The 24,236-nt window shown below is 38.7% G+C and overlaps 1 protein-coding gene across 8 annotated transcripts in view; it reads right to left on the bottom strand.

Annotated features, from left to right (window-relative positions):
• dock3 (dedicator of cytokinesis 3) overlaps window positions 1-24,236 on the bottom strand; it is a 970,442-nt gene that overhangs the window by 136,758 nt on the left and 809,448 nt on the right. For all 8 annotated transcript variants that reach the window (XM_051921401.1, XM_051921404.1, XM_051921402.1 and 5 more), the window contains 6 exons: window positions 22,369-22,475; window positions 9,531-9,702; window positions 8,429-8,526; window positions 5,451-5,534; window positions 4,993-5,093; window positions 4,244-4,325 (listed from right to left, as the gene is read on the bottom strand). In XM_051921401.1, the coding sequence (XP_051777361.1) occupies window positions 4,244-4,325; window positions 4,993-5,093; window positions 5,451-5,534; window positions 8,429-8,526; window positions 9,531-9,702; window positions 22,369-22,475 (644 nt within the window). The remainder of the gene's footprint in view (window positions 1-4,243; window positions 4,326-4,992; window positions 5,094-5,450; window positions 5,535-8,428; window positions 8,527-9,530; window positions 9,703-22,368; window positions 22,476-24,236) is intronic.

Below are 24,236 nucleotides of genomic sequence, written 5' to 3'. Positions count from 1 at the left end.
CCCAATGCATAATTTAAAATCTTTCAAAAGTCTTGTGGAACCAACCCTGGATGTTTTTCGATACAAAACTCAATAATTGTATTTGTTTAAAACCTTTGTTTGAGTTCCACGGCTTCAGATAATCCAAATTAACCAAGTGGCATTGGAATCATTAAGCTAGCGTACACTTAATTGTCACAAAATAATAAATATTGCACTCTAAAAAAAGCAGGAATTTGTTCTGGATGCACTGCAAAAATACTGAACTTTACAAAGTGCAAGTAACAGTAAAAAATTTCTTCAAATATAAGTAATATAATTTATTAAAACACGCCTATACATAATAAATCACAGCATATGTGAGAATGCAAAGGCTTTATCTATATTTCATATTTGTTCACAGTTAGGCAACCGTGCTTGAATTCTGTCAGAAACCTTAAACTGTAATAAACACCTACCAATATCTGCACAGTTCAAAATATGAATTGTTTATGATATGTCTTTCTTCATAAAAAATGTAATCAATTCCTCTTTAATATTTCACTCATTCATTTTCAAACCCGGTTAATCCTATTCAATGTCATGGTGGCTCTGAGCTCATCCTGGCAGCACATGACGCAAGGAAGGAGACACCAATCCAACACAAGGTTTTGAGGTGCATCACCTACTGTGATGACCATGTCTGGCGTCTATCTGTCATCATGAAACAGCTCAGATCCCAATTGGCCGATTTTGTTGAAACTTGGCACACTTATTCGTCAAGAAAATTTGTTGAAACAGTTCAGTATTCTACATGTCATGATTTTGCATGATTTTGGGTCCTTAAAGGCTGCCAGTGTTTTTTTTATCATTAGGTCCGCTTCCAGCATTGCTCTGAGGCTGGGACCCATGCATAATCGACGTGACAGGATAAAAGGATGGCTCTGGACACTAAAACTTATCTCATCTGCGGATACTATATCACTGAAATATTCAAAGATTATCTTTGTGCTCTTTTCTTGTGTGTGCTTTCGGTTTTGACCCTCTTATTCTCTCGACCATGATCATAGTCTCTCGTATTGGGGCTCAGGTTCATTTTGTTGACAGAACACTACATTATATTTATTCAATATGGTAACAATGATATTGCTTATTTTTATCATCATAAGTACCATCTCAGTGCTGGGATGGGTCTTGTTACTGTATATGCTGGCTTCTGCCGCCACCCCACTCTAGATAGATAGATAGATAGATAGATAGATAGATAGATAGATAGATAGATAGATAGATAGATAGATAGATAGATAGATAGATAGATAGATAGATAGATAGATAGATAGATAGATAGATAGATAGATAGATACTTTATTAATCCCAATGGGAAATTCACAAGTAAGTAGGAGGTAAACTTACTAGCAAGAAAGCAAGGTCATTCATGGCTTCAGATGCATTCCCCTAATTGCCCATACTTAACTTTAAATCAGGATGTTCTTCTTTCTCTTCTTTCCTTGTTTGATCATATCTTATTATTAGAAGCAAACCTCACTTTTATTTCTCTGGTAATGATGTCCAACTTCATTAAGTATTCACCGCTGGTTCATTTATTTGGTAATAACTGTTACCATCAGAGCACTGCTTAAAAGTATTGGGTTTAATTTTCAACCTGCTGATGTCCTGATTTGACAGGAACCAGATAACTAATTTTTTTGAGTATAACCGGGAGATGAGTGCAAAAGGCTAAACAAAACAAATAAAATAAAAATAACAACTAGAACCCAGATGAGAGGTAAAAATCACAGCCAAAATTGAGGCAAGAAGTTGAAAAATAGGGAAGACACATACAGTAAATCAATCGTAAAAGTAAATACAGTGATCCCTCGCTATATCGCGCTTCGCCTTTTGTGGCTTCACTCTATCGCGGATTTTATATGTAAGCATATTTAAATATATATTGCGGATTTTTTGCTGGTTCGCGGATTTCTGCGGACAATGGGTCTTTTAATTTCTGGTACATGCTTCCTCAGTTGGTTTGCCCAGTTGATTTCATACAAGGGACGCTATTGGCAGATGGCTGAGAAGCTACCCAACTTACTTTTCTCTCACTCTCTCTTGCGCTTTCTGTGATCCTGACGTAGGGGGTGTGAGCAGGGGGGCTGTTCGCACACCTAGACGATACGGACGCTCGTCTAAAAATGCTGAAAGATTATCTTCACGTTGCTACCTTCTGTGTGCAGCTGCTTCGTGAAGCGACATGCTGCACGGTGCTTTGCATACTTAAAAGCTCAAAGGGCACGTATTGATTTTTGACTGTTTGTTTTTCTCTCTCTCTCTCTCCCTGCTCCTGACGGAGGGGGTGTGAGCTGCCGCCTTCAACAGCTTTGTACCGGCGGTGCTTCGCATACTTAAAAGCCAAACAGCCCTATTGATTTGTTTGCTTTCCTCTCTGTTTCTGACAGTCTGTGCTCCTGATGCGCACTCCTTTGAAGAGGAAGATATGTTTGCATTCTTTTAATTGTGAGACAGAACTGTCATCTCTGTTTTGTCATGGAGCACAGTTTAAACTTTTGAAAAAGAGACAAATGTTTGTTTGCAGTGTTTGAATAAAGTTCCTGTCTCTCTACAACCTCCTGTGTTTCTGCGCAAATCTGTGACTCAAGCATGCCAATATAAAAATAACCATATAAACATATGGTTTCTACTTCGCGGATTTTCTTATTTCGCGGGTGGCTCTGGAACGCAACCCCCGCGATGGAGGAGGGATTACTGTATAAGGTTTTTTAAGGATTTATCCGTAGGTTGGATAAAGCTCAGTGCAACCTCTGACCTTTTACCGTATCTGCTGATGAACTCAAAGTCACGACCCTGGAGACCACTCCTCCAGAAACATGGGACGCGACCCTAACAACTGTACACAAAATCTCTTCCGCTATAGGAAAAGGCTATTAAATACCCCAAATATCAGCTCTCATCATGACAGCTGACATACCAATATGAATTTATTCTAAATTAGTCATGTTTGGTTAGTAATAGTAGTGCTAAACAGGGCAACACTGCAGCACTGTCTGGTCTACTTGTGCGGGCAATAAGATAACCCATACATCCTGTGTAGGAATAGTCAGGTGATTGACAGCGACACCCCTGAAGGCGGGACATCTATTTATTTTTTGTTTTTTATAGATGGAATCTGCATAAATCACACCATTTTTCCAAAGCAGAAGGAGAACAGCCATCGAGGAAAAAAGACACAAAAAATCTAACTAACTGACCAGTACCTGCTTTGGCCATGGGAAAAGGTTCTGCAGCTTCAGAAGACCTGCCTAGCTAGGCAAAGGTCAGCGATCGTCCCCAGGAACGTGAATCCTGAATTCCATTACGACTGTGAATCATTCAAGATTTCAACTTTTTTGGGTCTGCCAGCATCTACAATTCACTCACCTCTATGAACTGTCGACTTGAACTCTGGACTAGTGTGTGAACTTCGGAAGGGGGCTGAGGCTGTGATTTTTCTACCGTATATATTTTTATTGACATGTTTAGAGGTATTGTGTGTTGGTGGGGGGAGGAAAGGGATTGTTTCTGTTTTTTCATCTTCTTGTCTTTCCTTTTTGTATAATATACGAGGGACGTTCAAAAAGTTTCCGCACTTTTTGTAAAATCACTTTTCTACATAGTCACCTTCCTTTGTGATGCAAGTTCCCCAGTCACATGACCAATTGCTACTCCTCCCGCCTTCACTGTTTCCAAAGAAAATATAAAGGCGCTGAAACTTTACGAACATCCCTCGTATTTCTTTATAACTTTTTCATATACTATTCATATTGAATATAAGGGACAAATGGCGGTGTGCTTCAGGGAATGATATTGGCCCATCCTTTTATCAGCCGCCTTAAAGTCGGGAAAGTGAGAGGTAGTGATTGGCCTGTTTCAGCTTAGCGGGTCCGACTCGTCACAACATGACGTCACACTTTCAGAGCTTTTGCCACACAAATGCAGCATCTTGGATTCCAATTTTGTGTCTGGTCAAAGTCCCGGTGGAGTTTTCTTTCCGCATCCCCAAACACATATTGGCAGGTCCAAAAGGGCTGTGGCTCTTTGTAATTTTGGCCTCTGTGATTAACTAACATTCTTGGTTTTCTGCCTTATGCCAAGTGCTGCCAGGATCGTCTCTTAATGCAGTAACTCTAAATTGTACTAAGCAGGTTTGAGAATGTGTGTAGGTGTTGAGCACATCTAAATCTGGACTTGTAGCACCAGATCTTCAGCAAGTTATGTGCAAGACACGTACCCTCATGGCCTCCTGGATGTGGTCCTGTCGAATTACTTCAGCTGAGCGGTCCATGTACCACTTCAAACAGCGGATCAGCTCTCTGTAGGCATCACATAAATATTAATGACATTTTTTAATGGTAAACATAAATTATCTTTAGCTATAATTATGCCTAACACAAAACACAAATGACTTTCAAGCAATCCAGAATAACGTTAATAGATGCAGAAATTATCATTGAATTGGATTGTTATAGAAAAACATTTCTGAATTAACATCCACATATCAATATTATCGTTCATGAACATATGAGATACACTATTACATAATTCCATACTGGAATTCTTATTTGTGTTTAAAATTCACCGCTTGAACAGAAATAGCAGAGATCCACTCAAGCAAGGACTGAGTTAGAACAAGCAAAATAACAAGTTTCATTTTGTATACATACAGTATATTGCAAAACAAAAAGGGTTTTAGCTGTAAAATGACTAAAATACAATGTAGAGTTTACCGCTCTACATCTTAAAAAGTCATCATGAAGCTACAAAGTGGGAAACTCATGCTGATTAATTCAAAATAGAAGCAACACTGAGTCACCAAGGGGGGGCTTCATTGATTTGCAACAGCTACACATCATTCATTGTCTTGGAAACAAGAGGTCATGGCATAACAATTATCGACAGTATATATTCAAACAAAAGTAATCCGTCACTTGTAATGCTATAGAAACGGAAAGGAGGACCCTTAAAGTTGCTAATACTCACTTGTAAGCCAGTGCGCCTGCAAAATGCTTCAGGATGTAAGTGTCCATGACAGGTCTAAAGTGATAGTACTTACTGTCCCGGAGAAGATTTATGATAAACACCTGCAACACAAACCACAGTACAGAAATACTGTATGTATTCCATATGGAATGTTAAGTCCACACATGCAGTGACCACTGGAAAACAATGTTAGCCTCAGTGTATATATAGTATGTGTGTGTGTGTGTGTATATATATATATATATATATATATATATATATATATATATATATATATATATATATATTTATATACTAGCTGTGTAAGCCCATGCTGTAAAAAGCCCGAGCTCCTACAAACTATTGAAATCATCAGAAATGCAGAGTCAGTGATTTTGTTTTGCTGATGTGCTTGCCCTCCATGTGTCTATTTACAGTAAATGACGCATATTTAAAATAAAATCTTACTGTCAGCTTACCAATGACTGGAACACTAGAGGTCCATATTTGTCTGTGTTGTCATCCAAAATGGAAAACAGAGTGTCTAAAATGTCCTGCAAGAACTAGAAGAAAGAAAATTAATGAAAAAATGCAAACTACAAAAGTTTTAAACTTTGAAAAGTACATATTGATGGATAGACTGAGAGTTACTAAAACATAACTGGTAAAATATAAGAAGTCAAAATAATTTACAGTTCTAATAGACATTAGCATTAACAGTGACTGATGTCACACTTTCATCTTAGTTCATAAAACATCTTGAAACACTTCGAAAAATTATAAAAGAACTTCAGCCAATACTAAACAATGACCAAACAGTGAAAAATGTATTTCCTGAACCTCCCCTCCTGGCATACAGACAACCACCAAACCTTCAACAACTGTTGCTCCCTAAGTGAACCAACAGAAAATGGCACATCTCCGTGCCTACAGAAAAGATGCAAAACATGTGCCCACATCTATGATACAGACCGTATAGTTATACCACACTGACAACTTGAACATCACATAAAGGGATCATTTTCCTGCAGATCATCTAATGTAGTCTACTTAATTTTCTGCATGAAATGTCCTGACACTGCACTCTATGTGGGAGAAACTGGACAAACACTCCGCCAGAGAATGAATTTACACAGGTTCCACATTAAACATGGCAACACAAATGTTCCTGTAGCGGCCCACTTCAACAGCCATGGACACTGTGAGAAGGACTTTAAAGTCACAGTGCTTATGGGCAACTTCAAAACACAGCAAGAGAGAAAAGAATGGGAAGTTAAACTCATGCTAAAATTTAATACTTTACAACATGGATTGAATAAAGACAAGAGTTTTACGGCCAGATATGAGGATTGTTTACATCTCTCAGAATGACAGACAACCTGTCTACAGATCCACATTGGTTTGAAAAAACTCATTACAAACTTCAAAAGACTTTGTTGGACAGTTATCTTATCCAGAGATCTTGACCATACATTGTTCTTTTCTCTCTTGTTAAATTAACCCTAGCCTGAATGAATCTATTAATTTTTTACATTTAAAATTTCTCATTTAAAGATTTACCAATGTTGTTTCTTGTCCTAGAGTGTGTATATAAACACAGGGAACTCCAGTTTCTGTATTACAACTTGCCTGAAGAAGGGGCCTGAGTTGCCTTGAAAGCTTGCATATTGTAATCTTTTTAGTTAGCCAATAAAAGGTGTCATTTTGCTTGGCTTTTCTCTACATTCATAATGGCTAACACGGTACAACACCCTAGTATCTTAGTTCATCAAACTCATGCCATTAACTTAGTTATCTTCCTCTGTGCATTCACCCGCTCATTTACAGTATATTATACAGTGAAAATCTTTTTTTATACACTCAACCACATTTATATATGTCACACATGTCCAAGTATGTCAAGACAAGCAGTACCACACCAGAGTGAGGGGAGGTGATATCGCTAACTGTTTTTTCTCTTCCACTTGCAGCTACTGGAAGAATCCCAGTGAAGGTGTGTGACCCCACCCTCAAAGCCCCGCCCCTTTTGCTTGGAATAATATAAATGGAACTGTGTCCAGAGAGATATACAGTAATTCTCAGCTGACAGAGCTCCTGTGCTACCTAACACTACTAGTTTCTGTTATTGTGGTGCTAAAGACGGTATTGGCTGTTTTTCTTGCACTCAAGCGAATATATTTGTTTGCTTGCTACACCCAACTGCTACTGTGGACTTCTCGCTTCCTTTGGATAATTAATACATACAGTATATATCACATGTGAACAAGTCTCTGATAGAGACTGATTTTGGGCTGGCATGGGGAAGAGATCTGAGGGCAATAGAGCTTCCTCCAGATCTGCCCTCTGCCTTGAAGAGCAGATGTAACTCTTTCTCCATTAATTCCAGTGTAGTGGCAAAATTAAATTGGGTTACCACCATCCTGGACCCCAGCTCTTCATATTCTCACTTTTGTCTTTATTGCTGTGCATACATACACATACAAACACATTCACACACATATATATATATTATATATAGTGTATATATTGTCGGATATGAGCACTTAGGAGACACCTTTAGGGCTCTGCAAAGGTAAGCAATACCATAATACCACCCCGTACCAGGAGAGAGCACAGTTGTTAGCCCTTTCTCCACTCTCCTCTGTGGTCTTTAAAAAGTGACAGCACTTCCCCCACATCCAGGGATGTACCACTCCTTCTGGAAGTACAGAGTAAGTAAATTGACTGTCAACAGGATGTGGCGTCCATCTATGGGCCGGTGACTGAAAGAGTCGGACGTCCTGCTCAGAAGTGACAAAGCAATAGATGGTAACTGCATCTGAATGTGGCTGTGGCCACGTTGGCTTAAGTTCTTTTCTTTCATTACTTTAAAAAGTCTCTTTGTTATTAAGTGAGGTTTCACCTGGACAGTGCTCCAACCTTTTATTTTGTCTTTTGTACCTTTTTAAATATATATATATATATATTTATTGCATATTGTAATATATCCTATACGAGCAAATGCCAATCAGATTCAAGTATCTATCTTGATTGGGCTTCTCTACAATCAGAGCACTGTACAATGGATCCATTTAGGAAAAGTAAATGAGTGCAAAGAAAACAAAAGTGTGCAGATGTAGAAGTTAGGGTTCTTCAGCAGGAATATGGATGTATTGATTTTCAGCACCAAGAAGAGTCATATCCATATTTTGTGCAGAGAACCTACAATCAAAGACAACACACAAATTTGTGCAATGTTTAAAAAAGTGCCACAGACCATAACATGAAGTCTGGTTCTTTGTGACATCTAGTTCACCATCATGGACAGTGATAGAAACGGTGGAAATCATTCAAAGTGTTATTTTTATATTTACTAATATTCCAGCTTGCATTCCTTAAATAACAGAAATCATGTTTAAAAAAATGACATTTTAAAATCTGTCGAATGAGCGATGATAGCCATAAAAGAATTTCCTACTTTTACTATTTCTTCTCCACTGACGTGTCTTAGTCTGCCCAAAATATCCATCACTCGATCAGGATGAGCCTTCCACTTCAGGAGAGCCAAAAGATCAACTAGAATGAAACAATGAAAACAATAATTCAAAATCTGTTGTCAAGTCATCAGACACAATGATGTACAGAGATGTGATTTTTTTTTTTTTTTTTTTTTACCCAGAATTCCCTTCTAGTGTGTGAATATTTCAGTCGAGCTAACGTCTATGACATGGTTATGAAAAATTCTACAATTCCTCTTAAAAGTCAAAGCTCTTCTATAAGTTTTACTCCACATAAATGGGCAAGCAGTGGGGGACTCAGTTTTCAAAGAGCCAGTGGCACTGCAGGGATACTTTAAAAGCTGCTGGAACTCCTGATGGAAGAACACGCTAAAAGGCTGTGTTCAAAAGTTTTTGAGGCCTTCTTCTCGTGACAGCTTTAAAAATCTCTACAGGAACACTCTAAGTTGCAATGTTTTGATGCCCCGAAGGTCTAGAATGATTCCAACTGTATGGGGAAAAGCTGCTCAGAGCCGAGTGGTAGGGGAAGGTGCACGTATCATTAAAACCGAGAACAACTTCCCCTACATTCAAATTTAAAGTGAATAGAAGCTGGGTGGTCTTTAATTGTCCAATTGTGTTTAGAGTTGTTTAGTTGTGACCAAAGCAAAACTGGTGGGCAGTTATCCAGATATGACAGATACTAAAGAGATGCTTGATGTTTAAGTGAGAAACCAAATACTTGGCAAATCTCAGCTCTTGTGTCATGAGTCTGACTCAAACATTAGAGAGATTAAGTGGAGAATTAACACGTCCTACCCATGTTCTCACAACTTTCCCCATTAAGTTGAGAAACAGGCAGCCAAGCTGAGATATGAACTGAAAACACCTTATCTTCTACAATACTGAGGAGTTCCTGCCTCAACCGAAATAGCTTTAGCGTTCTATATGAACCCAAGAATACGCTATAGATTTGTAGTAGAGTTTTCCAATGAAGTGTGCATGTCACTAAATGCTTATGGAGGAACACGAGAGAAAGACTGAAATGCCGAAGAATCAGGCTAGAAAACTGAAAAAAATCACCATTCTGAGTGAGCTTTGTGGACGACAGCTGTGTAGAAATCCAAAGCGTCTCTTTGGCACTGCGCTGAAAGATAAGGCTGGAGGGAATGTTGGGACAGCCATTGAAGTCATCCTTGCAGCATGGCAGGCCCAGGTAGAGGGCGTGATTGCTGAAAGTAGTATTTTCATCACACTAGACAGAAAAGAAGACAGGTCTTAGCAAATGCTCAGCTGTGTCAGTTCAAAATTTCTGTGAATTGTATAATAGTAATGATAATAATAATAATAATAATACATTTCTGCGGTGGGTTGGCACCCTGCCCGGGATTGGTTCCTGCCTTGTGCCCTGTGTTGGCTGGGATTGGCTCCAGCACACCCCGGTGACCCTGTGTTCGGATTCAGCGGGTTGGAAAATGGATGGATGGATAATACATTTTATTTGAAGGCGCCTATCTAAACACCCAAGGACACCATACAGATAATACAATCATAAAACCAACAAAAACATGCATGTACACATACACATATACATCTAGATATCTATGGAACTGAAAATACAGCAATAAGAATACAGCCTAAGGTCATGTACAGTAGTGTAAGCTAATCTAAATAGATAAGTCTTAAAACGAGATTTGGAAATAGGTGGAGAACGTGTGTCCCGAATGTTTTGTGGTAGTGAATTCCAGAGATGAGGAGCACTACGACTAAATGCCCTGGAGCCCATGGTGATCAGGAGTGTGTGTGTGTGTGGGGTGATGAGAAGACCAGAAGTAGAGGACCTAAAAGTGCGGCGAGGTGTATAAGCATATAGGAGGTCAGAGAGGTTAAATGGAGCAAGGATATGAAGTGCTTTGACGGTAAGTAGAAGAATTTTACAAGAAGCCAATGAAGCTGTTTAAGAGATGGGGTAATGTGTTGTACAGAAGAGGTCCGAGTTATAATACAGGCAGCTGAATTCTGAACAAGCTGGAGTTTATGGAGAAGTTTATGTGGGAGACCAAATAATCACAATAATAAATGAGGGAAGTGACCAATGCATGAGTAAGGATGGTGGTGCTATTTAGTGTGAGGGAGGGTCGCAGATGTGAAATGCAATAAAAAAAAAAGATGACCATGTAACATTATCGATATGGGATTCAAAAGACAGTGTACTATCAAAGATAACCCCTAAACTCTTAACCTGAAGGGAGGGATAGACTGAGGTACCATCAATATTATGTGAAAAACTATTAGATTTTGATAAAGCTGACTTGGAGCCAATGAGGAGAACCTCTGTCTTATGGCTATTGGAGGAAAGTAGAAGAAAACCAAGATTTTACCTCAAATTGACAGTCATTGAGATAGGAAGGAGGAAGGACAGAGTTGGACTTTGTAGATATGTCTAGATAAAAGTGAAAATCAATTCTAAATTTCTTAAAAATGCCACCGAAAGGGAGTAGCTATATTAAAAACAGTAAGGGGCCAAGCACCCATCCCTGGGGAACACTACTAGTGACTGGGAGGGATCGTGATCGAGAGTTTTTTAGATGAACAATCTGAGCGTGATTAGACAGGTATGAAGTAAACCACATAAAAGGGTATATAAATTCCAAAGGCTGTTGTTCAAAAAGAAATCCCCCATTCATTACCTTTTGAATTCCATTTGTGATTTGCAGTAGATCTGAACCCACCCAGATAGCATTGGATATAACAGCGTAGCCACCGCACTCAATCATAGCAAGCCAATTTGTCATCGTTTACATTTTCTAGAGTCTTTTCAGGATTCCTTGTGTGTTTTTTAAATATGTGTTGTACGTGTTAAGGGTTTCTGTTTTTAAATTATGTCATAAATGTTATGGGTTATTTTTTTATACATAGGGAATCCATTTCTGACATTAATTTCTTGATTGGAAATGTTATTTAAAAGTTTAGCATTTTTTAACCTCCATCTCAACGATATTTTGTTTTGTCAATGGGAATCACCACGTTGGTTATTTCTGTGTCGTTGCCACTGTCATTTTTTGATGGTATCAGCTTGCACTTACAACTTTGTTTTTTGGTTTCCTTTATTGCTTTCTTCTTTTTTAGTACAATTTAAGTTTTTCATTAATTTCCTGGTTCTTGATTTACATCTTGGTATTTGGGAATTTTGGATGTAGGCTTTAGAGTTTGCATTTATGGTTAGATATGTGTTTTCTCTTGCTGTACAGTATATTATATAATTTATTTTAAGTATTTTGTCTCCTTTTCTTAATTTATTGTTTTCATAAGGAGTAGTTCGGAATGCTTGTTCTGACCCGCCAGTACAAGAAAACACCCACATTCAACATACCGCTTGACTTGTCTTGGTGTCTAGTTATGCAAGGCATTGAGCTTTTCGGGTATTCCGACACCTAATTTTTGGCCCTCTTCACCCTAAATACCCTCATTTTCAGGGTAATTTCTGACCATATTTTGTGGAGGAAATTATACCCTTGTGTTAAAGAGTAAGCCAAAAAGTGTCTCCTCCAAAAATAATCAGAAGGAGTTGAAGCTGTTCGTGCGACATCAACCGACACCAAGGTTTCACCCCCTAATGCAGCAGTTCTCAATCTGTGAAGTAACAAAAAAGGGGGCGTGAATGTTACCATATATGGTGTAATTTCACTATTCGTAGAGAAATTTTAAACTTATAGTGGTGTATCGGCAGCAAAATATATAGGAATAAATTTTATTACGGTTTAAAAAAAACGTTAGGGGGCGCGATTAAAACTGTTATGAAAACATGGGTTGCAAATACTTAAAGGTTGAGAAATGCTGCCCTAATGGGAGACGAGGCTTCAAAGTTACTCCTTTTCACAAAACTTTGAAAAAATGGCACGTGGAGCATCACTTTAAGCTATTTCAAGGCTGCTGATCACAAATATGATATTTTTGATGTCTTATTCTTTATCGACAGTCCTAGCCCTCTAAGAGTTACTTCCTAAAGGTTAAAAATTACAAATTTTAAGTCAGTGATTATGAATACGATATAATTTTTGATTCTTTAGCCCTCTAAGGGCCTCTTATCTATTTCACCCTCTCTCATTGAAAAATGACAAAATTCATTTACAGTCAAGAAAATTTCAACTTTATACATTTAAAATGAAACAGACGTTTTAACATTTCCAATATCTGACACAAATTTTCTTGCTTCTTATGTACATCTGCCTCACAAAGTAAAACATTGCATTTTTTATGAACACTCCCAATTAGGGTGACTTATGTATATTCTCATAATTTGTATTTTGATTCTTTACATTTTCAATTGAATACAATTACCAAAGATAAAAAATATAAGTAATGTGTTTGGCAAGATTTTCGATAGTTTTGATCTTCCTCTTTTGGGAAAAACATCATAAATCTAAAGAGAAAAAGTTACTACAAGCTTCACGAAGATAACCTAGTGTTTTTTTTTTAATATTATTTCATCTATTCTTTTTGAAGAGCGTAATCCATCAACATTAAAGAAAAAAGCTCAATGTATCATTTTCACAGTGAAAGATTTTACTTTGATCACTGAGATGAAGGGGACACTTCAATTCAGCACTAAGCATGGCTACTACATTTGAAAGGCAGGAGTCCCCAGGAAGCAGGATATAAATGTGACCCCTGCTGAAAACAAAGGCATTATACAGTATATTACTGTAGAAAATGAAGAACCAAAAGCAGGACAGAATGTTCTCAAATCTGCTTAATCTCGGCCTCCCCTCTGACACAAGGCAGGAACGATCCCTGGAAAGGACGCCAGTCCACCGCAGGGCCCACTGATTGCACACACTGACACTCACAGTGGGTCGGTGTGAAATCTCAAATTTACTGAACCTTTCCTTACTTCAGAAAGGAAAACTCATGCAGGCACAAGGAGAAGGTGCAAACTCCACACAGAGTTTATGTCAGTGTTAGGTTTGATGTGGTAGCAGCGTACACTGCTTCACTACTGCGCCACCTCAGCTACCAGAAACAAAAAGTCTGAATTAGCGTAAGCTGCCCTAATTCGGGATAATCATAAGAAATGTAATGGTTTACTTCATGAGGTAGAAGTACATAATAAACAAGAATAGTTACGTTAAATATTTGAAATATTAAACTGTGCTACAATTTAAATATTGAAAGTCTAAATATTCTCAATTGTGATCGAAATTTGTCAATTTTTCACCTTCTGAAACTGGTTAATAGACGACTAGATCCCTAGTAAAGGATCAAACATCAAAAATAACATCATCGTTGATCTTGAAATTGTCTAAACCGATACCCCACATTGCTTATGTTTGAAATTTGTCATGTTTAACCTTTGGGGAGTGCCACTTAGAGGGCTAGGACCACAGGTAAAGAATCAAATATCAACAATATGATCACATTCAAGATCAGCAAACTTGAAAGAGCGTAAAACAACACTTCACAAGCCCATATTACTGAATATTTTGTGAAAAGGAGTAACTTTGACTCCTCGTTTATTATTACGGGGTGAACCCCTGGGGTCAGTTAACATGGTATGCATAACTTCACATCTTTTTGATCATTTTTACTAAAGACACCTATTAGTTTACCCTTCATCATGAGAGTGTAACAAAATAAGGTTCAAAAAATGGCCTACAAAAATGAGATTTTAAGGTCCAGAGGGATAAAAATAGGAGGGGTACCCCAAAAAAGCTTGATTATTTGTTTGACTAGACATCAAGACAAGTCGAACCATATGTCATATGCGGGGGTTTTCTCATAGTGGAGAGTCAGGAGGCGATGGAGAAAAAAAAAACAAAAAAACGAAGTGATTCCAAAGCATTCGTTAGTAATTCTTAATGTAGGAAATGGACGGGCACCTCAGTCATGAAAAAGGTTGGTTTACAACCCGGACAGCAGGCCAGGACAGAACAAACATTGAATTGGCCAGTGGAATGGAAAGAAGTCTCTGTGATCAGCCGGTTTAGAATAATGGAGGGACCACCAGAAACAGAGTTGGTTTCCGGTCCGAACATAGACGAGACACCCATAATGTGAGAGGACAGAGGAGGGAAGTAATTCCTGCCTTTTGTCTCCCTCCATACGCTAGATGGCAGCAATCCTGGATATTGGTGCCTGTTCTGACACCTTCAGGGAATGCTAGGAATTGTAGTCCAGTAGTGCAGCCCTGCTGGGGTTCAAAGGTACCGCCTGGGGGTGCTGCAGGGAGTTACACTACCTATTATTAGGGGATTCTGTATGACCCAGAAGTGCTTTCAATGGGTGAAGCCCTGATACCCAAAGTACTCCTGGGTCATACATAAAAAGAACTGCACTGCCTTGTCCAGGTGAGTTGGAGCTGGGAGTGGAGAAGGCAACACTCAACTAAAAAAGTAGAAGTGCAGTGAAGAGAGATGGAGAGAGAGAGAAAGAAAAGAAATATAATATTTAATCATTGTACCAGGTACTTGTGTAATAAAACCCCCTTTGGTTTGAATCCAGGACTGTGTTTATGTGTTCGTGCTTGGGGTTTGGGGCTCTGTGGCGCCCCCCTAGCCTTCACATTATGAACTGAATATTGAATAAAATGCTTAACTTATGAAACAATACAACATGGCTCATTAAGTGCTTTGTGAAAGCATTCATTGTTAAAGGACTTCTGTAAATGTTCTAAATAGGCCTAAATATCACAGAGCTCTCTACATAAGCTTAAAGAAAGTCTCAAAATGAGGTCTACTTGGGAAAAATAACTAAATGATATCTATACTCCACCAGCCCCATTTTATTGTCTCAATACCTTAGACTACAAAGCCTACAGATGCACACACATAGATTCCCAGTCTGGACACTGGGTATATCATCTTCAGCTGAAATATTTTGGGGGTCAACTTAAAAAAAAATGAAAATATGTTTAGTGAGGGAGACCGATGAATGAGAGATGCAGTCCAGTTCAATTTTTCCCGATTTCACCGGAGGTGGCATTTAGTTGTTGGTCCAGGCCAGGCTATGCCTTCATCATGAGAAAATGTGATTTAAAAAGTTTAGGGAATGAAGTTTTCATATAAGATACATATTTGTGTTTTGTCTTATATTTTGCTTCTCGGTACATTATTCTTGCTTCAATGATGACACACTTTACGTTTCCAGACTTGTATTTGGCACAGTTTAATGGCACATTTTAGATAGGAAGTAGAAGTCATAACAGAAGCTGACAGTCAAATGGAGCTTTTTAATTATTTGCTATAGAAAAAGGATGTCACTCTAAAGAGCGAAAGCATTGTTCGCCGCACTGTAAATGACTGACATGCGGATAATAGTTTAAAAATGCACTTTATGAAAGAAAAACTGCATGATTATGCCAGAATTATTATTTGCAATAACTTAGGCTTTCTGCATTTCTGGCAGAAATCTACCGTATTGTGCTCTCCATCACAAAACGTGAAATATACAAATTCTTCCACCGCAAACATCTTGAGACTTGTTTCCTTTATATAAGAGGTGTTGCAAGAAAGTTTAATGAGGTCAGGCCCTCAACTGGAAGTGGTTGCCTGTTCACGACAGACTATTCTTTCCGCCATATTGGTTTATCTACAGCATGTTTGTTTGTTGTTTCTATTTTTTTTACATTAAATAAATATAAATACTGGAATTCAACAGTCTCATATCCTGATTCATCTGATCGTGACTCCTGCACTTGGCTTTCTGTTAGCTAAACCCCTTCCCAGACTGTCTTAAGAATGCTGTAGTTAAACCCCTGCTCAAGAAAAATAATCTTGACTCCTCTGCTTTTCAAAATTTTAGACCTATTTCTAACCTGCCTTTCTTAAGTAAAATTCTAGAGAAGACCATCATTATGCAGCTTAACGATCACCTCAATAAACATGCTATTCTTGATAAGTTTCAGTCAGGTTTCAGAACAAATCACAGCACAGAAACTGAACTCGTTAAAGTAGTAAATGATTTGCGGGTAAATGCAGACAGAGGCCATTTATCTGTTCTCATCCTCTTAGATCTCAGTGCTGTATTCGATACCATTGACCACAATATTCTTAGAAATCGCCTTAGTCAATGGGTGGGCCTCTCTGGCAGTGTCTTAAATTGTTTTGAGTCCTACCTGGCAGGTAGAAACTTCTTTGTAAGTTGTAGTAATTATACTTCAAAGACCCATGATATTCTATATGGTGTTCTACAAGGCTCTATCCTGGGTCTGCTGCTCTTTTCGATTTACATGCTTCCGTTAGGTCAGATTATCTTGGGGCATAACGTGAGCTACCACAGCTATGCTGATGACACACTAGCGCCTGATGACCCCGACTCTCTTGATTCACTGACACAATGTCTTACTTGTGTTTCTGAATGGATGAGTAGTAATTTTCTCAAACTAAATAAAGAGAAAACAGAAACTTTAGTGATTGGCAATAATGGATATACAGTGATCTCTCGCTATATCTCGCTTTGTCTTTCACGGCTTCACTCCATCGCGGATTTTAAATGTAAGCATATGTGAATATATATCGCGGATTTTTCACTGCTTCGCGGATGTCTGTGGTCTACAGTAAGTGTGCTTCCTCAGTTGATTAGCCCATTTGAATTCAAACAAGGGACGCATTTGAATTCAAACAAGGGACGCTATTGGCGGATGGCTGAGAAGCTACCCAATCAGAGCACGCGGTTAAGCTCCTGGGTGCTGTGCTAATTCTTGAGCGTCTCGCGACCATTCTACGAATGGCAAAAGATCTCCAGACATCAGTTGAAGAATGGGACCTGCAAATGATTCGTTCTTTGCAATTTAAAAATGCTCTTGATGGCACCACGGAAGTGTATAGGAACCTCTTTACACAAATGAAAAAGCAGCGCCAGCAACTGCCCATCACGAAGTTCCTTACACGCAAAACACTGCCTAGTACGCCTTCAGTGGAAGAAGACGACGGTGGTGGTACACAGTCGCCTGAAGAGGCTCCTTTAGAACAGCTGTGACAGTGCAGTAAATGTCATCGTTATTTGACAAGTTGGTGAGTACCCAAAACTATTTTTCTACGTACTTAGTACATGTATGTACGTTTATTGTAACTGTGCACACATTTTATACAATTTTTTCCTTGCATTGTTGGTATTTATTGCCGGTGGCCTGTCTATCGTAATGGCTGTAACAAATGTGATATCGGAGACGCTCTACAGTATCTTTAAAATAACATTTTGGTTTTATGTACAGCATTTACATGTTACAGATTTTTCACGTATTTTTATATTACCTACTCAATTACAATATGTTTAAAACTGTATTACGTATTAAATAAAACTCCTCAATGATATACGATACGTATGTTTGTGAGTAGTATATAAACTGTGTTTACATACATAATTTCAACGAATCTTACCTAATAACTAAGAGAATATAAAGGGTTTATGCTGTATAACTGTACAGGGAATATTTATAAACCATGTGGGAGAGTTTATAAGGACTTAAAATATATAAAAATAACCATATAAACATATGGTTTCTACTTCGCGGATTTTCTTATTTCGCGGGTGGCTCTGGAATGCAACCCCTGCGATGGAGGAGGGATTACTGTAATGAGGTTATTAGAAATAAACTGGATACATTAGGATTAAAAGTCAAGACAGAGGTAAAGAATTTAGGGGTAGCTATTGACTCTGACCTGAATTTTAAATCACATATTAATCAGATTACTAGGACAGCATTTTGCCACTTAAGAAATATAGCAAAAGTTAGACCCCTTATAACATTACAAGATGCTGAGAAATTAACCCACGCTTTTGTTTTCAGTCGACTAGATTACTGCAACGCTCTCCTCTCAGGACTACCCAAAAAAGATATCAATCGATTGCAATGAGTGCAGAATGCAGCTGCTAGAATCTTAACTAGGAAAGAAAGAAAATCCAAGCACATCTTTCCAGTTTTGATGTCACTTCATTGGTTACCTGTGTCACTTAGAATTGACTTTAAAATCCTGCTTATGGTTTACAAAGCCTTAAATAATCTCGCTCCATCTTATAGTTCGGAATGTCTTACTGTACACCTTACACTCCAAATCGTAACTTTAGATCTTCAAATGAGTGTCTGCTTAGAATTCCAAAAGCTAAACTTAAAAGAAGTGATGAGGCGGCCTTCTGCTGTTAGGCACCTAAAATCTGGAATAGCCTGCAAATAGGAATTAGCCAGGCTGATATGGTGGAGCACTTTAAAAAACTGCTGAAAACACATTACTTTAACATGGCTTTCTCATAGCTTCATCTAAGTTTAATCCTGATGCTCTGTATATTCAATTAATTATCATTATTATTCATGGTATTTACTGTGGTGGGCTGGCACCCTGCCTGGGGTTTGTTCCCTGCATTGCGCACTGTGTTGGCTGGGATTGGCTCCAGCAGACCCCCGTGACCCTGTAGTTAGGATATAGCAGGTTGGATAATGGATGGATTCATGGTATTCATATTCAAAATCCATACTAATTCCTACTTTCTCTTCTGTTCTTTTTCCAGTTTTCTGGGATGGCGACCTGCGCCACCACCACCTGATCAAAGCACTGTGATGTTCCCACATTGATGGATTAAATAAAGGCCAGACGTCCACATGACCGTCATCATCAAGTTCTTCCATGAGAACCGTGAACACAATGAGGACTGACCATTTATGTTAGGTAGAATGCCTAGAAGGGGCTGGGTGGTCTCGTGGCCTGGAACCCCTGCAGATTTTACTTTTTCTCCAGCCGTCTGGAGTTTTTTTGTTTTTTCTGTCCTTGCTGGCCATCTGACCTTACTTTTATTTTATGTTAATTAGTGTTCCCTTATTTTAATTCTTATTTATTTTGTCTTTTTTCTCTTTCTTCATCATGTAAAGCACTTTGAGATACATTATTTGCATGAAAATGTGCTATAGAAATAAATGTTATTGTTGGATTTCCAGAGGTCCCTGACACCCCTCTTTTACAGATGTTATACTTATTTTTTAAATTTTGCCCTTTTGATTTCTTTGTTTTGTGTGTCCCTCTGTCTGCTTTACAGTTTACAATTTCAATTACAATTTGATTTTATTTGATGTTCTGTATTTGTTCAAGTCTTGCTCCGTGTCGTAATAAGACCCCAATGAGGTATCTGCCTTCAGGTGCCGTAATAAGGCCATTCGACAGCACCCAAGGGCTTTGGCGTGTCACTCCATTAATCACCGTGTCATAATTGAGCTTCATTTTAATATTCTTCTTTAGCATATTATTTAGTGTGGTCATTTACTTCTACCTTTTATATTCATTTTGTACTACCAAAATTATTTTTACTTCTTGATTTTGTTGTCCTCCAATGTCATGTTGCTTTTTACAAGTGCCACCATTTTGTGGTCTGTTTGTTTGTGGTTGCTACTACAATGCTAAGATAGGACAGCGGGGAGCACGCAATGCATGACGTCATTGTGAAGATAATTTAATCGTCAGGGATATTCGCTTCTTACTTGACAGACATTATGGATCTTATAACAAACCTCATCCTTTATTCGAGTGATATCTTTATGGCTCTTAACACTTTGCTTTGAATGTTTTGATGACTTTTTTTGTTTTGTATTTTGGTGCCGATGACTCGGTTGATTGACCTCCTGGCTCGTTCCTGTCGTCTCCTGGTCCCTTATTCTCTACCCATGTGGCCTGCCAATTAAATACACACAGAGTGGCTTTATCAGCTTGTGTCCTCTGTGTCTTTATTCTCTTTTTGAATTTTGAAACTTTTGTCTTATGGTTTAGAATCGTTTAGAGGTCTTTGAACTGTTAGTGCACGGGTGTCGAACTCCAGTCCTGGAGGGCCGCAGTGGCTGCAGGTTTTCATTCTAACCATCTTCTTAATTAGTGACCAGTTATTGCTGCTAATTAACTTCTGTTGCCTTAATTTTAATTCACTTGACTCAGACTCCTTTGATGTTTTGTTTTCCTTAATTAGCAGCCAAATAATAGTGACACATAAAACAAGCCACCTCCTGACCAGCTCACCTGTGCCCATCACACAATCTCTGAAAATAAAGAAAAGGTGAAGGTCTCTGTAAGGTTGATCTCTCAGGTCACCTAAACATTTTGACAGCGTTCTTAGAAAAAACAGAAAATGAACAGTTTTGGAAATGTCTGCTGGGGCAAAATGAGAGCAGCAAAAAGCCATGGAATTAAATAACGGGTTTAATTAACAACAAGAATTGGCTTCTCATTAAGAAAGTGATTGGAGTGAAATTGGTTGGAGTTTGATGCCCCAGTTTAGCTGGTCATCTGTTGGCTTGTTTCACGTCTCATTTCTGTTTGGCTGTCATTTAATGAAGAAAATAATCAACTCAGAGGACTGAATCTTTAAAAACAGGGCTATTAAAATGAAGGGAAAAGGAGTTACAGTAATCCCTCCTCCATCTCGGGGGTTGCGTTCCAGAGCCATCCGCGAAATAAGAAAATCCGCGAAGTAGAAACCATATGTTTATATGGTTATTTTTATATTGTCATGCTTGGGTCACAGATTTGCGCAGAAACACAGGAGGTTGTAGAGAGACAGGAACGTTATTCAAACACTGCAAACAAACATTTGTCTCTTTTTCAAAAGTTTAAACTGTGCTCCATGACAAGACAGAGATTACAGTTCTGTCTCACAATTAAAAGAATGCAAACATATCTTCCTCTTCAAAGGAGTGTGCGTCAGGAGCAGAGACTGTCATAAAGACAGAGGAAAGCAAACAAATCAATAGGGCTGTTTGGCTTTTAAGTATGCAAAGCACCGCAGGTACAAAGCTGTTGAAGGCGGCAGCTCACACCCCCTCCGTCAGGAGCAGAGAGAGAGAGAGAGAGAGAGAAAAGCAAAGTCAAAAATCAATAGGTGCCCTTCGAGCTTTTAAGTATGCGAAACACCGTGCAGCATGTCGCTTCACGAAGCAGCTGCACAGAAGGTAACAACGTGAAGATAATCTTTCAGCATTTTTAGACGAGCGTCTGTATCGTCTAGGTGTGCGAACAGCCCCCCTGCTCACACCCCCTACGTCAGGATCAGAGAAAGTCAGCGCAAGAGAGGGAGAGAGAAAGTAAGTTGGGTAGCTTCTCAGCCATCTGCCAATAGCGTCCCTTGTATGAAATCAACTGGGCAAACCAACTGAGGAAGCATGTACCAGAAATTAAAAGACCCATTGTCCGCAGAAATCCGCGAACCAGCAAAAAATCCGTGATATATATTTAAATATGCTTACATATAAAATCCGCGATAGAGTGAAGCCGCGAAAGGCGAAGCGCGATATAGCGAGGGATCACTGTAATTAGCAGTGAAAACTGGTCACTGATTATGAGAAGGGTTAGACTGAAAACCTGCAGCCACTGCGGCCCACCAGGCCCGGAGTTTGACACCCCTGCTTTAGTGTTTTAGTTTTTGACTTTTTGAGTTATTCGTTCCGTTGTTTGTTGTAGGATTTTAAATTTCAGACTGGCTCTGTTATTTTTGGATTTTGTGTTTTTGAATCACTGACCTTCATTTTTGAGGATTGATATTCTTACTCCTTTTTGTGTTTAGCTTTCTTATTTCTTCAAAGTTTCTGTTCCTTCTCTTTTCGGTTTGTATTTCCTTATTAGAATAAATTCTGTCTTGATTTTTGATTGACTTTTGTTAAAGAATTTATTTCATTACGTGCCTAGAGTGGGCAGGGTTTACCTGCATGGTTTCCCTCTCCTTTTTACATTTTCTATCAATAATCATAAGAGATGGAAATTAAATTCACATCAGCCTTTGTAGGCCTGCACTGATATGAAAATCAACTGAACTTTGTAGTAATTACCCCGCCCCCCCCCCCCCCACTCCCCAACACACACACAAACACAAACACACACACACACACACACACACGCACACACGCACACACACACACACACCTCCTCCACACCTTATGATAGTTTATTATTACCTTGTACACATAAAGTTCATGGCTTTCATCAGACAGCGTGGTGCCGTCCTCCCTCATCAGTGGGGTGAATGCAAAGCCAAACAGCTTCTTCTCTCCTTTATCTTTTGCTTAAAAGAAAAGCAGAAGTTTTAGTGACAATCAGGTTTGACAAAGTGGTACATTTTTGCTGTTATTCCATAGCAGACCCAGGAGGACATGCTTTGCAGGTACAGAACGCTAAACTGTGAACTTGTCTGACTGAAAAGATTGATTGTGTAACTGGCAGCATTTATAGGACACATTTACTGTTGGAATTATTATTGTAGAAGGCAAACAAAACTTTGTACTAATAATAGCTTTTTGCATCAGCAGTTATAAAGAGTTTTTGAAAATTACAGTAATATATAGACGCGTTTCCTCTGTATGTAGGAGGCGGCACTGGTGTCATGTTCCCAGTTCGTTCATCCGTTAAAATAAAAGTAGAAATGGCATTCTGGGTAATAAAAAACCTGAGTTTGTTAGCTCAACACATAATCACAGCCAAGCAAAAATCAACCACAGGTCTGATTTAATTGTCTTCTGTGCTGCCTCTTTTTCTAGTGAGAGTCTTTTGTATTATATTTCATATTCATCCTTTGGTTTAGTGAAGACAGATATTAGCATATATTTGACTAAAATGACATTTTGGAAAACAGAAAAGTTTTCTAATGAATGTTTTTTTTTTTTATTTTAAACAGAAGCTTCTATCAATTTGCTTAAAATAAATCTTTACTTTGTGCATTAAAAAGGCCATTGGGACTTGAAACTTATCCATCAAGCCAAAGGGAAGAATTCAATTCAGTTCAATTGAATTTATTCTTATTGGGCCTATTTCTGCCTCTGAGCCCAGCATACTACACAATAATTAAATTTTAGTTAAAAAAGATGGAGTATCAAAAGAAAAAAATAATGTTAGAACATAAACATAAAAGCATCATTGAATATACACAAAAATTATATATGTTACTGGCAACGTATGAAACGCGGGCATTGTATAGAATGCCTAGGCAATAAATAGAATTCCTGGCGTTTATGGGCAAAGTATGAAATATCCGAATTATTTTAATACTAGTCATTTAGCCCGTTACAATAATGGGCGCTAGAACAGTAGTGCATAAACATTAGTAGGAACAGTCTATATTAAATGGCAAGGGACTTTGACCTCATTCTTTTTGTTGGTCGTATTTTTCTTTCTTTCAGCCTTTCTTTTGTTGATGTTTACTTGCTGAGCTGACCGTTCTTCGTGGGCTGCCGCCATGTATTGTGTGTCTTTAATTTTCTGTGACAGTAATACTGTCTTGTATGTCAGTAATATACCTTTAATTTTCTCTGGCGGTAATACAGGCGTGCGCGTCAGTAATATGCCTTTAATCTCCTCTGACAGTAATACTGGCTTGTATGTGGCTGTAATATGCGTCACTTTATTGTGTACCTTTAATTTCCTCACGCAGTAATACTGGTTTGTATTTCCGTAAAACGCCTGTAACTTTCTCTGACAGTAATATCGCGCATCGCACAGTGCCCCGCGCATGCGCACTTCACCAGAAGACACACACACATGGGCACCTGGACGCACACAGGGATTTTATTAAAGATGATTAGGTTGGCACGATGGCGCAGTGGTCCTCCCTGCGTGGAGTTTGCATGTTCTCCCCGTGTCTGCGTGGGTTTCCTCCCACAGTCCAAAGACATGCAGGTTAGGTGCATTGGCGATTCTATATTGTCCCTAGTGTGTGCTTGGTGTGTGGGTGTGTGATCTGCCCAGGGTTTGTTTCCAGCCTTGCATCCTGTGTTGGCTGGGATTGGCTCCAGCAGACCCCCATGACCCTGTGTTCGGATTCAGCGGGATG

This window comes from Erpetoichthys calabaricus, chromosome 18 (assembly GCF_900747795.2).
Source record: "Erpetoichthys calabaricus chromosome 18, fErpCal1.3, whole genome shotgun sequence".
Classification (NCBI taxonomy): Eukaryota; Metazoa; Chordata; class Cladistia; order Polypteriformes; family Polypteridae; genus Erpetoichthys; species Erpetoichthys calabaricus.
Note: the sequence above shows the minus strand (reverse complement) of the source record. Positions and strands in the feature narration are given on the sequence as shown.